This window comes from Agelaius tricolor, unplaced genomic scaffold, assembly GCF_023055355.1.
Source record: "Agelaius tricolor isolate 1412-34295 unplaced genomic scaffold, bAgeTri1.0.p SCAF_2, whole genome shotgun sequence".
Classification (NCBI taxonomy): Eukaryota; Metazoa; Chordata; class Aves; order Passeriformes; family Icteridae; genus Agelaius; species Agelaius tricolor.
In genome coordinates, this window is record NW_027269262.1 from 36,185,179 (window position 1) to 36,198,715 (window position 13,537).

The 13,537-nt window shown below is 40.5% G+C and overlaps 1 protein-coding gene across 5 annotated transcripts in view; it reads right to left on the bottom strand.

Annotated features, from left to right (window-relative positions):
• ZNF236 (zinc finger protein 236) overlaps window positions 1-13,537 on the bottom strand; it is a 78,178-nt gene that overhangs the window by 12,166 nt on the left and 52,475 nt on the right. For 4 of the 5 annotated variants that reach the window (XM_071456213.1, XM_071456202.1, XM_071456203.1 and 1 more), the window contains exons 23-29: window positions 12,349-12,714; window positions 10,234-10,379; window positions 8,806-9,049; window positions 7,906-8,085; window positions 7,239-7,391; window positions 1,976-2,166; window positions 199-330 (exon numbers count right to left, since the gene is read on the bottom strand). In XM_071456213.1, the coding sequence (XP_071312314.1) occupies window positions 199-330; window positions 1,976-2,166; window positions 7,239-7,391; window positions 7,906-8,085; window positions 8,806-9,049; window positions 10,234-10,379; window positions 12,349-12,714 (1,412 nt within the window). The remainder of the gene's footprint in view (window positions 1-198; window positions 331-1,975; window positions 2,167-7,238; window positions 7,392-7,905; window positions 8,086-8,805; window positions 9,050-10,233; window positions 10,380-12,348; window positions 12,715-13,537) is intronic. The other variant, XM_071456206.1, reaches the window with a different exon arrangement.

The following is a 13,537-nucleotide window of genomic DNA, read 5'->3' on the forward strand; positions in this document are numbered from 1 at the left end:
ACATATATATGAAAAAGGTTTTTAATTCAAAACTTAAAACAGTATCTGTGTGATTAGGAAGTTACAGAGAACCTCTTCCCAAAAGTCGTTTGGGAATGACATCAGGCTTCATGATTCAAGTTAAAAAGACATTGTTACAGTATTTTGATTAAATAGAAGTCCTTTACCACAAAAGATACAGAAATGTATAGTATCTACCTGATATGTTATTTCATCAGAGTTTGCAGGTGCTGAATGGGGTGTATGGCTCACCAGTATTACTTGCTGTGATCCTGATGCACTTTGGCTAGCAATACTGGAATCTGTGAGTATAGCAGGGAACTGCTGACCCTGTCAGACAGGGGAGCAAAAAAATAGAAGAGTAACTATACTTAAAAGAGTAAGAGTAACTTAAAAATCTGCATTTAAACAGCTGACTGGAGTAATGTAAGTTTTCATATCTAAACAGTACTTCATTTTTTCCTTTAGAAAGAAACATTTCAGAACCCTATTTGAGCAAATGCAAACGTTTTCCTTTATTTTCTCCTTTACATTTATATCTAACCATTTAAGGGTAACAACAGCTGGAAGTTTGTAAGACTAGATTCAGTTCTGATCAATTTTTATCAGCCTTGCATGAAATGCTGAATGTTTTAGCCTTCCACTGCCTTTCTTTAACTCCTGTATTCTGCTCTCCTGCATGGCCTTCCCGCAGTATCTTTATTCAAACCTCTTGATAAAGCAGACTTCCAAACCCCATGAAATCATGATACAAAATCACTACTTAGGATATATGATTACTAGTATCTTACTACTTCTACTTCTACACTACTTTTAATGACTTCAACAGGAAACACAGTTCTTTTACATACTACCTAGCTATTCACCATGATTTCTTGCAACATCAACTGTGTTTGCACAGCTATTATTATTCTTCAATGTTTCAATTTTATTTATGTTTGCCTTAACAGTAGGCATGGGATCTTATTCATACACACCAACACTGCCAAATGTTATCACTGAAATTATTACAAAGCCTGAAATGAAACCATGTTCTGCTTTGTTATTCTGTGAAACCAGAAATCACAAACATATCATACGAATTATTTAAGAAATCTTTTCTTCCCTTCCCTGGAGCAAAACTGCAGAGGAAAGCATACAACTTTGCTTCACCAGTTTTAATCACAGCACATGCAAGATAAATAGTATTTAATTTGTATACATTTACACACTAACTCAGGTCAAAAAGTAAATAAAAATCAATCTAAACCTAGTTAAGCCAAGAAAATAGAAGAAACAGCTCAAGTTTTCACATGTAAAATCTACACTGAAATGTCAACCATACATTGAAAACCTTTTCACTTTGTAGTCTTTCAATATTATTTTTTATCTCCCCACTCTGTAGATTCTATTTGCCAAATGTGCCTTTGGCTCTTGATGACACCACAAAATTCTTAAGTTAAGCTATAAATGAAACTAATAGTAAGGTTACTAGAGAGATGACAGTGCATACAGCACCATTTTTATAAGATTTCTTATAATGCCACCTGTTATTATAGATAGCCAATTAAATTCTGTCCTGTTACTTGCTGTGAAAAGAACTGTCACAACTGCTGTTCAACTCTCCCATTCACAAGTAGGAAAAGAAAAATTTACCAAATGAAATAATATAATAGGAGTACTAAGCTGTATTACTGAATAGTGATAATAAAGTATTTGGTCTAACACCAAAAACTGATCTCAAACCATGTTTGAAACAGTAGAATCTATATGTTAATTTAAAAAAAACAAACAACTTTGCAAAATCTATTGGCACTTCTGTTCGAACAGTTCATTTTTCCAAAGCCAAACTCACACGGTTGGCAGGGAGAAGGAAAATTAACTAAGATATCAAATATGATGTATTTACAGGACAAAATTATTTTCTAAGCAAAAGAAATTATGTTCTGTAAGACAGAAACACAAATTTATCTGTCAGTTCAGAAAAGCATCTTACCTGTGAAGTGATATTAAGTGTAACTGCATCAAGACCACCTGACAACATTCCCTGAGTGTCAGCAAGAGTCAAAGTGACACTTCCGTCTCCTCCAACTCCTGATGAAGACATTACCAAATTCTGTGCAGAAACTGCAGACTGAGATATGGGTGTTGCTGGAGGAAGGTTTGTTCCCCCCGTTGTATTAAGTTCTAGAACAGATGCAAAATGTTAAAAAAAAATCTGTTACATACATGAACACTAAACTACAAATTTATTTTAAGTGAACCTAGTAATTTCTGTTTCCCATTGCTGGGATTTTCTATTGTGGAATCAACAAAATCAGTTAAACTGCTAGTCAAGAACCTAAAGTTGTCAGTCAGATGATAAAATTAGAAAAATTACATTTAAGTGTAGCTTCATGAACACAGTACTGCACTCACAGGTGGTCACGTGCATATATAAACATATATAGGTAGAAATTCATAAACATACTTAAAATCTCAAAATTTGAGTATTAGAGCAAATGTGTTATTTTAGCACTTCTGCAGTGAAGGCACCAGATTTTGTCATCCTCCAGTTTAGAGATACAGTTCTTCAGTACTCCTGTAACTGCCTCAAAGTACTAATTTAAGACATGTCTTCTTGTTTTCATTTTTCTACTATTGTGTGGAATAAAGTTAATTTAAACTTGTGGAAGAATGGCTACATGACAGGGGCCATGTTTTGGACCAAGAATCGGGAGGATGTAGCTAATCTGGGTCCCTGCACCTGCAAAACACTGTGTCCTTGAGCATAGCTGTAGTACAAAAACAAGTAGTGAGAGACATGAGAAAAGAAAGATGTAACCCCTAAGGTATGAGGAAGAGCTGATATTGTAGAATAGCCAATAAATTGCTTAACTTGCAGAATATGTATGAGCTTATTACTTGTTGTGCATAAAAGTCTGATGCTCTCTTCAATAAACGAAGCTTGCTAAACACTCATACTGAGCGTCCAAGTTTCCCTCACCGCAACATATGGCGCCCGAACAGGGACCCTACAGAGGGCTTGAACCTGTGAGCCACGGTCCGGTGCAGTATTCTGTGTTGGTCCCGACACAGCACGGGAGGTGAAAGAGTGGGCTCCGTGTCCCCGAGCGACCTTAGAGAAGGGTCTCGGCCAGCAAAAGAGCGGGCTCCATGCCCCGAGCGACCTTAGAGAAGGGTCTCGGCCAGCGAAAGAGCGGGCTCCATGCCCCGAGCGACCTTAGAGAAGGGTCTTGGCCAGCGAAAGAGCGGGCTCCATGCCCCGAGCGACCTTAGAGAAGGGTCTTGGCCAGCGAAAGAGCGGGCTCCATGCCCCGAGCGACCTTAGAGAAGGGTCTCGGCCAGCAAAAGAGCGGGCTCCATGCCCCGAGCGACCTTAGAGAAGGGTCTCGGCCAGCGAAAGAGCGGGCTCCATGCCCCAAGCGACCTTAGAAAAGGGTCTCAGCTGGCGAAAGAGCGGGCTCCATGCCCCGAGCAACCTTAGAGAAGGGTCTTGGCCGGCTAAAGAGTGGCTCCGCGTCCCCGAGTGACCTTAGAGAAGGGTCTCAGCCAACTAAGCGCCGCCGACGTCTTGCAAGGGCTGCAACAGCGGTGACTACTGAATTAGAAGGTAATGGAGAGACAAGCGGCGTATGACCTTTTTAAATGCTTTTTACACAAGTGGGGATTACAGGGTATCGACCTGGGAAAAGAACTCCCGGGACTGCTTGCATCTGGAGTTGCAAAAGGGTGCTTTGCAGATCCCAATCAGGTCTTTGAGGAGTTAGAGTGGCGTAGGTTTGGGGATAAGTTGTGGGAAGCTGTGTTAGATGAGTGTAAAACTGCAAAAAAGATGTCTAAAACTTGGCGGATAGTTGCTAATGCACTAAAACAGTACGAGGCAGAGAAGAAGGCCGTTCAGGCAGCCTCTGCCCGATTGGGAATGCCTGTTCCTAGTGAGAATAGCAGGGCCTCAGCATCTACATCCTCTTATCCACTGCCCCCAGCAACTACCATGGTGTATCTGCCAGCGGGGATGGCCTCCGTGCCAGCCACCTGAGCCGCTCCTTCTGCGCCTCCGCTGGCAGCGAGGGATTGCCCCCCCTCCAGCTGGAAAGGATGGCAGGGAAAGAACAAAGGAAATGCTTGACCCCGAGGCAGTGCAAATTGCTAATGGAAGGTGTAAGGCATGGCGAGAGATTACAGGAGAGGCAATAGTTGCAGGTGACTGAGCGACTGCTGATGCCTTGCTTGAGGTGGCTTGTCCGGTGGTTTATGCACCAAATCCTGCTGGAGGCTTGCAAGCAACTATCACTACCTTAGATTGGAAATGGCTGGCACAGCTCCGTGCCACTGTAAGTGAGTGTGGTATCCACGGAGAACCAACTCGTCAGATGCTCAATTATTTGTGGGGAGGATACATACTGTTGCCATCGGATATTAAAGGCCTCATGAGGCTAGTGCTTACCCAGCATCAACAGTTGTTGTTTAATGCTCACTGGCAGGCTGTGTGCCAAGAGTCTGTGGCTACCCTGAGACAGCCAGGAGGTCCGCTATATGGAGTTACTTTAGAGGAACTTAGGGGATAGGGGCATACCTAAGGACGGAGGTGCAAGCACTAATCGAGAAGCTGAGGGAGGCTATGAGATTAGCCCGGGTGGGGCTCGATAGGGTGAAATCCCCAGGGGGTATTCCCTCATACATGGGAATTAAACAAGGAAGAGAAGAGCCATTTGGGTTGTTTATTGACAGAGTGGTGAATGCTATTCAGACAGCAGGGGTCCCTGAATAGATGCATGGAGCACTACTAAAGCAATGTGCCCTACAGAATTGCAATCCCACCACTAGGAGTATACTTGTCACACTCCCTGGTACCTGGACTGTTGAGGAGGCTTTAGAACAAATGGCTCAGGTGCCAGTGGGGCCGCAGGCTATGTTAGTGGAAGCAGTAAGAGATTTGGGAAGTAGTTTCAGGGAGCAGGCACAGGCGACGCAGAGTCAGGTGTTGGCTGCCCTTGCCCCCTTGCAAGCGTCAGTAAATTGGCTTCAAAGAAAAGGACCATCACGATTCCGATGCTTCTGCTGCGGAACTGCTGGCCATATACGACGGGATTGTACAATGGGAGCTGTGTGGTGCCGGTGCTGCAAGTCCGACACACACAATGAGTCAGCCTGCCGGCGCGTCTTGGGAAACGGGAAGCCCAGCGGGAGGGGTCGCCCCGCTCCGACACAAGTGGCGGCCCAAAGCCCAAGCGCCTTCCCAGCACAAGCACCTTCTCCCTCCATCCCGCAACCAGCGGAAGCCTCAGTTTGGACCTGGCAACCTCAATAGACTGCATCTTAATGGACTGCAAACTGCAGCGTATCCCAATGGGGATTAAGGGCCCTGTTACAGCTGGTGGACAAACCATGGGAGCTTTGTTGATTGAACGCTCGTCTGCCAGCATGTCAGGACTTACTATTCTTGTTGGACGAATTGATGCTGATTATACAGGTGAAATCCAAATAACGGCACAAACACTATTCCCACCATTGTTTATTCCAGCTGGATCGCGAATTGCTCAATTAATCCCCTTGCCTCAATTAACCAGAGGAACTGTACCACTTGGCAAGCAGCGACGTGGTGAAGGTAGTTTTGGTTTCACAGGAACAATGGCATTGTTAACAGTGGACTTAAAGCATCGTCCTAAAAAACATATTGACGTCCCGTATCAGGGTCAAACCATCACCCTGGTTGCGCTCCTAGACACCGGTGCAGACATCAGCATCATAGGGACGCAGAAATGGCCACCCCAGTGGCCCACCCATGCAGCAAATGCCACAGTCGCAGGAGGACTCACACTTGCACGGAAATCCCCTCTACTGAAAATTTTTATAGAGGGAAAGACTGTCACCTGTACAGTTTCTGTAATACTGCTCCCTGAGGGTGTCCACACCTTGCTGGGCCGCGATGTGTTGGCACAGTTGGGAATGGTCCTTGCCACAGATCTCCCTTTATAGGGACGGCCATTGGATGGACTTTCCCGATCCCACTCCGATGGAAAACAGAGGACCCGGTGTGGGTTGAGCAATGGCCTTTAAAAGGCGAAAGTTTCATTCAGGTACACAAGCTGGTCCAGGAGCAATTTGACCAAGGACATCTCTGGTTATCTGTTAGTCCTTGGAATACTCCTATTTTTGTGATCCAAAAGAAATCTGGCAAATATTGGCTCCTGCATGATCTACATGCTGTCAATGATCAGATGCATAGTATGGGAGCCCTGCAGCCCGGATAGCTCAGACGGTAGCTTTCTTGCTCCAGGGGGGGCAGCAGCAGGCACCCATGCCACCCTAAATAAGTTGGGATGCTGGCTTGTGAAGCAAACCAATGCCACTTCTATGGCGCTTTCTAGCCTTTTGCTTGATGTTGATTCTATTCGCCATGCAACGCTTCAAAATAGAGCTGCAATTGATTTTCTTTTCCTTGCACAAGGCCATGGTTGTGAAGAATTTGAAGGCATGTGTTGCATGAACCTTTCTGACCATTCGCAGTCCATCCACTCCCAGCTCTCTGAGTTGCGGAGGTTAACCAGAAACCTACAGGTAGAATCGGGCTTTGGTATTGATGGATAGCTCAAATCTTTAGGCCTGGGATCATGGCTATGCTCTATTGTTAAGGCTGGCATAATAGTAGGCATTATAGCTTTATTGGTAGCATTAGTTTTGCCTTGCTTTTGCATATGCTTACAAAATATGGTGCAAAGGATGATATCTGCTGCATTTAATCAAACATTGCTTGTACAAAAAGAAAACAGGGGAATTGTGGAAGAATGGCTACGTGACAAGGGCCACGTTTTGGACCAAGAATCGGGAGGATGCAGCTAATCTGGGTCCCTGCACCTGCAAAACACCGTGTCCTTGAGCATAGCTGTAGTACAATAACAAGTAGTGAGAGACATGAAAAAAGAAAGATGTAACCCCTAAGGTATGAGGAAGAGCTGATATTGTAGAATAGCCAATAGATTGCTTAATCTTGCAGAATATGTATGAGCTTATTACTTGTTGTGCATAAAAGTCTGATGCTCTCTTCAATAAATGAAGCTTGCTAAACACTCATATTGAGCGTCCAAGTTTCCCTCACCACGACATAAACTGACATAACAATTTAAAGCTTGTGAGAAAACACACAAAACACTCAAAGTTCTTGAATCATGACATGCAAGATTATTCCATTAATTCTAGTATTTACTTTTTAAACTAAGTACTATTTTCAATTAGAAAAAACGTTGTATGCGTACCTGGAGCATTTAGTGAAGGGCCCTGAGAAAGAAGCTGGTCATTGCTTATAGTTAATGTAGCACCTGTAGTCTGACTGCTGATGGTTGGTGCTGTCAGCCTTAAGCCAGTGTTCAGATCAGTGCTTCCAGAATTATGCTGAATAAGATCTTGGCCTGAATAGAAATAAGTCCTACTGTAACTAGAATCGTCTCAGCATTATTCTGCTACTGTTCTTGCAATAGATCATAAAATAATAAAAGTAGAAAATACAACCAAAACACATAATTAACTTCCATACAGATTTTTATGCAGCAGTTTGGCAAGTTTTTAATACAGATGTGATTATGCAAATCCAGATGCTAACATGTACAGAAACATCTGAGATTAGTAATATTTAGACAAATATGGATCTTACTTCTCTAGATTCAAAGCACCAACTTGATCAACCTATAAAAATCCAGCTGTTAACTGAGGTTATGAATAAAACAGTGAGTGAATCTTAAGTATTCTCAAGGCAAACGAGTTTGGGTTTCAAATGCGGATTTGGGAAGTATCTTTTAAAGCTGATGAATATAAGGAAAATACGCCATGGGAAAACTGTGGACTGTGAAAATCCTTGTATGCTACTGTATAGGTACTTTATGAAATAGAGATCTGGTATCATTAAAGATTTTTAAAAACACAAACCAGATATTGTAAGAGTGATTTCTTGAGGACTTCCTGATGAGGTCGCAGTAGTGGAACCCGAAGCATGAGCTAGAACTTGACTCAAACTGGAATTATTTATGGTCAACATTATCTCATGTTGTCCACTTGTAGATGACACCATGCCCTGTGAAGTCATGACTTGAGTAATGTCTTGTGCACCTAAATTAAAGTGGTAGAACAACAAAAAAAATCCATGAATATCCTTTGGTAGAATTTTTGACAAAACTTTTTAGAGCAATTTATACATTATTTTCTCAGATACTATAATTGATGCAGCCAAGGGGAGATGCTAGAACTTGCAGCAGAAAGTAAAAACTCTTTTCACATCCTATTTGTTCTTCTACAGTTAAGATTTTCAGAATGAAGATTTTTGTATTTTGCTCAAAACTATCAAAGTTCTTAAGTATTTTCTATATTTTTCTATTTTATAGAATCATAGAATGGCCTGGGTTGGAAGGAACCCTAAAGATTACATGGTTTCAACTCCCCTGTCATGGGCAGGGATGACTTCCACTACATTAACCTGCTCAAAACCTCATTCAATCTGGCCTTGAACACTTCCAGGGATGGGGCATCTACAGCTTCTATGGGCAACTTGTTCCAGTGCCTCACTACCTTCACAGTAAAGAATTTCTTCCTATTAGCTAATCTAAACCTACTCTCTAATTCACCTTCTGAAAAAAATCATATTAAGAAAGGGTAACGCAAAGCTGTAAAATTTGCTGAAGATGCTCAAGCAAGAACTGCAAGTTTATTTTATTAAAATGAGACGTCTGGTGGGAGTGGGGGGAGGCAGGGGTTGACATTTTCTCACTGTGAGTAATACCCTGAGTAAAATTAAAAAATTGAACGCACAATAAAACCACTGACAGTGCTTACCATTAGCGCTGGTTGTCAGCACAGACTCCTGCTCAGACAGGGACCCTATTGCCATGTTAGCAGATGATGTTACTGTGGGCTGCAAAGACAAGCCTGATATGGGCTGAATAACCACGTTAGCTGGCACTGCATTTTCTGTTGCCTGGAGGGAGGGATTCTGTGGAGCCATGGTGGGATCTCCAGTCAGCTGCTGAGTAAGTAAATTACTCTGCTGTAATGTCTGCTGTAGGATACTTGGATCGATCTGAAAAACAAGTTTTCAGCAATCAATCTGAAGTTAACAAACTGGGTTAAATGAATATTCTTAACATAAGTCCAGAATACATATTTACTGCTTACAGAGTATATACAGTACTTAAAATTAATAATTAACAATTTAAAATCTAAATTTAGATTTATGTGTCTGTATCTAGCCAGTCTCCAAAGTGACTATGTAACCAATCTATTCAGATTCACTTTCCCTCTCTTCCTTCAGCAAAATGTTTGGGGAATCATGATCAGTTACATATCAGCATGCCCAGCCCCAGGTAAACACACTGCTGGTATTCTGTACTGTCCTATTAGTGCATGTAGTGCTTATCACAGTCTCCAAGCCTTTGAAAGTGAAAAGGCATGGAGCAGAGGGAAGACTGATACAAGAAATTATTTAATTTTTCAGCTCCTAGGAGTCATTAAGGTCTCATTTCACAAGCCAACAACTGCTCTCTATACTTAAAGATAAGACATTTTCCTCTTCAGAGATATTTAGCAGTAGAAAAAACAAAATGAAAATGTCCCCATTTTATGCTAAGAACTCCTTGAACTATGAGCAACTCAATGCAACTCTGCAGATGTCCCTTCCCTGACCTTGGGGTTGTACCTGGTGAACTCCAGAGGGCTCCTCCAACAACAATAATTCTGTCAACTGATCAAACACAACCACGTTCAAGAAAATCATTGTTTCACACATCTCAAGAACTTTTAAATACAATAATCTCATCTCTTTCTGTCATTCTTTTTATAAGCTCAGTGGGAATTTAAATTGTGAATTCAATCATTAAAAGCTTTCGAAGTAACACAATGCCTTATGCTTAGAAAAGAACACTCTGTGCAATAATTTGGGTTTGTTTTGGGAGTGGGAAGGAGCCAAAGTACTTGTGAAGTTTAAAGACAAAACACAATTAAAAGAAAAAAATACATATTTTAATAAAGCAGTCTGTCAAAATCTGAGAGGTAAAAAATCCTGAAAAAAAATGAAAATGAAAGAAACCAAACCAGAAACATATCCCATTGTGCAGCTATTTTTTAAGTCTTCTAACACTGTACAAGTGATACAGTATGTTACTAGCTCACCCAACTCAAGAACTCTTCCAGAATTATGTAGGCTCCTTAAACTTTCTTCAGCCCTCAAAGTGACTCTACAGAATTAAAAGCTGTAGAGCAACTTACCTGTAACGTTATGTTGTTAATACCAGTGGCATCTATTCCAGAAATCTGAACATTTTGTCCAACCAGATTAGTAGCGAGCTGTAACTGTATTCCTTCAAGAGTGGCCAAGCTACCATCTGTCAAGGACACAGTTAAGTCACCTCCAGCTAGCAAAGAAAACAGTTATATTGTAATGTTTTTATTTACTATTACTGACTACCTCTTTCAGCATGCTTATTTTTATAAATTAAATCAATATAAAAGCTACATACACACACACATTTATTTATGACAAGAAAGATAATTTGAAGTGTATAATTTGATTATAAAGTAATTTGACTGCCTGTTTTAAAGCTTCATAAATTCCATGTGATTTAAGGATTGCTATTTAGGCACTAGCTAGTGGCTTACAAAACAAGAATCCCTCCAGAGTAGCATTAGAAATCTGGAAAAATTTGGTTTAGATTTCCTTGGAGAGTGTGCTGCAACTAAACAAAGCAGCACACACATAGGGTATTTATATTCCAACTCTGAACATACACAAGAAAGTTATTGCCACATTTTGCACAGCACAGACATGGTTCAGTATCAAACTGTCAAAGTTCATCCTCTGTACTTACATGGATGAATATAAAGGTGCATTAGCAATTGAAATCCAAAAGTCTTTAGACCTTGAAAAGGTTCTAATCTCAAAAGTTGAATAGGCCATCTCTACAAAAGGTCTTCAGAGAATATATGGAAAAAGTCATCTTGTGTTTGACGTACCTTCTTCTCCAAACACCCTGAGTGTGATCAACCTTGGAGAGTGTTGGTTGATGCTTCAAAAACATCTACACTTCCCTCTTCAGAATTCTTAAGTATAATAAATCTGGTTTACAATGCACCCAAAAAATACCTGCTCTGGCCAAACACACATAACTAGTCTCAACTTAAGAAGGTCTCCTTTTAGGACATCTGAACAAGCTGAATACACCACCTTAATATGCTCAAAAATCCAAGCAAACAATTTCTCATAACAACTTTATCACTCACTGTACCTGTCAAATAACATCAGTATCTTCTGAACATCAACAATTTATTCATTTTGGACAACAGTTTAGATCAATTCAGATAAGCTAGAATGGCTACAGTTAAATAAGAGACTGACATAATACTCTGAATTTGTGGGCATACATGCTAAATCATAGACATGGACTGAAAAAAATGCCAAAGCACATAAAAATCAAAGTCTCACTTTCAGAAATGACAGACAGTCCAAGACCCACAATCTAAGTAGTGCACTTAAGAGTACCAAGGCACGTCTCCAGACACCTTAACACTATTCTGCTTTTAAAATCGTCCCTGTCCCAAGTTTACCTGAGCACTTACACAAACATTGGGTCAGTGAGCACCTACACAAAAAATACCTGAAAAAAATTTAGAAATTAGCAAGGATCATTCTCAAAAGGTCACTTTCTTGCAACATGAAGCATGTCGGGTATTCTGTGCCAGTTGGTCAAAGAATGGCCTGTGGCACATTTAATTTGCTAATGCAGCTTTAGTCACTGTCAATTGATGAGACTTCATATCTTAGGAACTCACTTATCTAACATACATACCTACACTACTAGTTTTTTGCATTGTTAAAGAGTTTTCTTGCTTTGTGTTGAGGTTGGGGGTCTTTTGGTTGGTTTTCTTTTGGTGTGGGTGTTTTTTTTTATTTTGGAGAAATAACTACACATGTACCACAGAGGATGTGCACTTGAAAAACATTCTTCATTATTCACATAAATAAGTAGTGTAGACAAACAGAGTAACTGTTTTACTTCTTTTCTTTTTAAATAAAACCAAGAAAGTATTACCACAAAGAATACAAGTACTCCAGCTATTTGTTATCTGCATTTTCTTCCACTCTGCAGTGCAATACTACAGGAGAACTGAAGAGACTTCTAGGTGAACTGTATATATTTTTCTTTCATTCTTAAATAGGTAAATTTCTATTCACGTCACCACTGTGCATCAAACCATGAATTCAGTAAAACTCTTACCTGTTTGGCAAGCAGTGTTTGGTAAAACTTTCCAAACTCTAATAGAAAGCAAAATTCCTAACTTGATCACCACACCAGCACCTCCACCCCCATCCCCATCCATTTTTACCTGACACTGAAGCAGGCAGAATAGCCTGGCCCACAAGTCCTTGTTGAAGTAAATTTTGATCAAACTGACTTGTCAAAACAGAGTTATTCATGATGAAAACATTAGGGTCTGTTGAGGATGAATTAAGAAGACTGACTGGTTGTAATGCCTCAGTTGAAGTCCGGGCAACAGGCTTCCTAACTTTCTTTGCATCCGGTTTATAATGACACTGTATGTGGGTTTTTCTGCGCCCTGAAGTACGAAACCGCAAATCACAGTGTGGGCATTTGAAGGGCTTTGCTCCCGTATGCAGGCGCATGTGGACTTTTAGACTGCCTTTTGTGGAGAAAGAATTACTGCACACGTGACAACAGAAGAGCTTCTGGCCTAGAAAAGTTTCAAAACCAGAAAGATAAGTGATTAAACCCCTAAAAAGATTGAGAGGACTAAATCATTCATTTAACAAACCCCATAATAGATTCTAAACTAATTTGAACATAATAAATTAGAAGTAATTGGACTTTGTCATTTGGCTGCTTTTCAGATGAATTAAGGTTCTCAATGAAGAGTATATTAACTTTTTCCTTTTACTAAAACCCCATATGCTTTTAAAGCTTTCATGCAGAATCTTATTTGGTCACCTTCATGCCTCTGTCATCTTCCTCATCTCATCTTCCTGACTAATCCAGTTGTTCGAACTACACAGACCACAAACTGGAAAACTAAAAGTTTCATCTTGACCTCTTCAGCATTTGGCTCCTACTCAATTAGCCACTCATTTCCTTTTTAATTCCAGCAGCTTTATTCTTCTGTTTCAATGCTGCCCTAACTAACCAGTATTAACAGATTAGAAGTAAGAAATTATTAAAATTAAGTGAGATAACATTCAAAACAATATATCAACCCCACAAAGTAATCCAGAAGTACAGAAATCTGGTCTATACATACACAGACCTCTTTGTCTCTCCTTTCGGAGTGCATAACATCGGAAAAATATCCTTGGTCTCAAACAGAATTTTTAATGTACTACAAATAAAAGCAAACTACAGAGTTTATTCCTTGAACCATATACAGAGCTATACAATTCACAAAAAGCATAATGTAACTATCTGGCAGAAAACATGGCGCTGCAGCTGAAACCCCACTATAACTCCTGGAATTCCTAGGCCTTCCAGCACAATATTGCTTCCTAGCTAAACAAGGGAAAGAA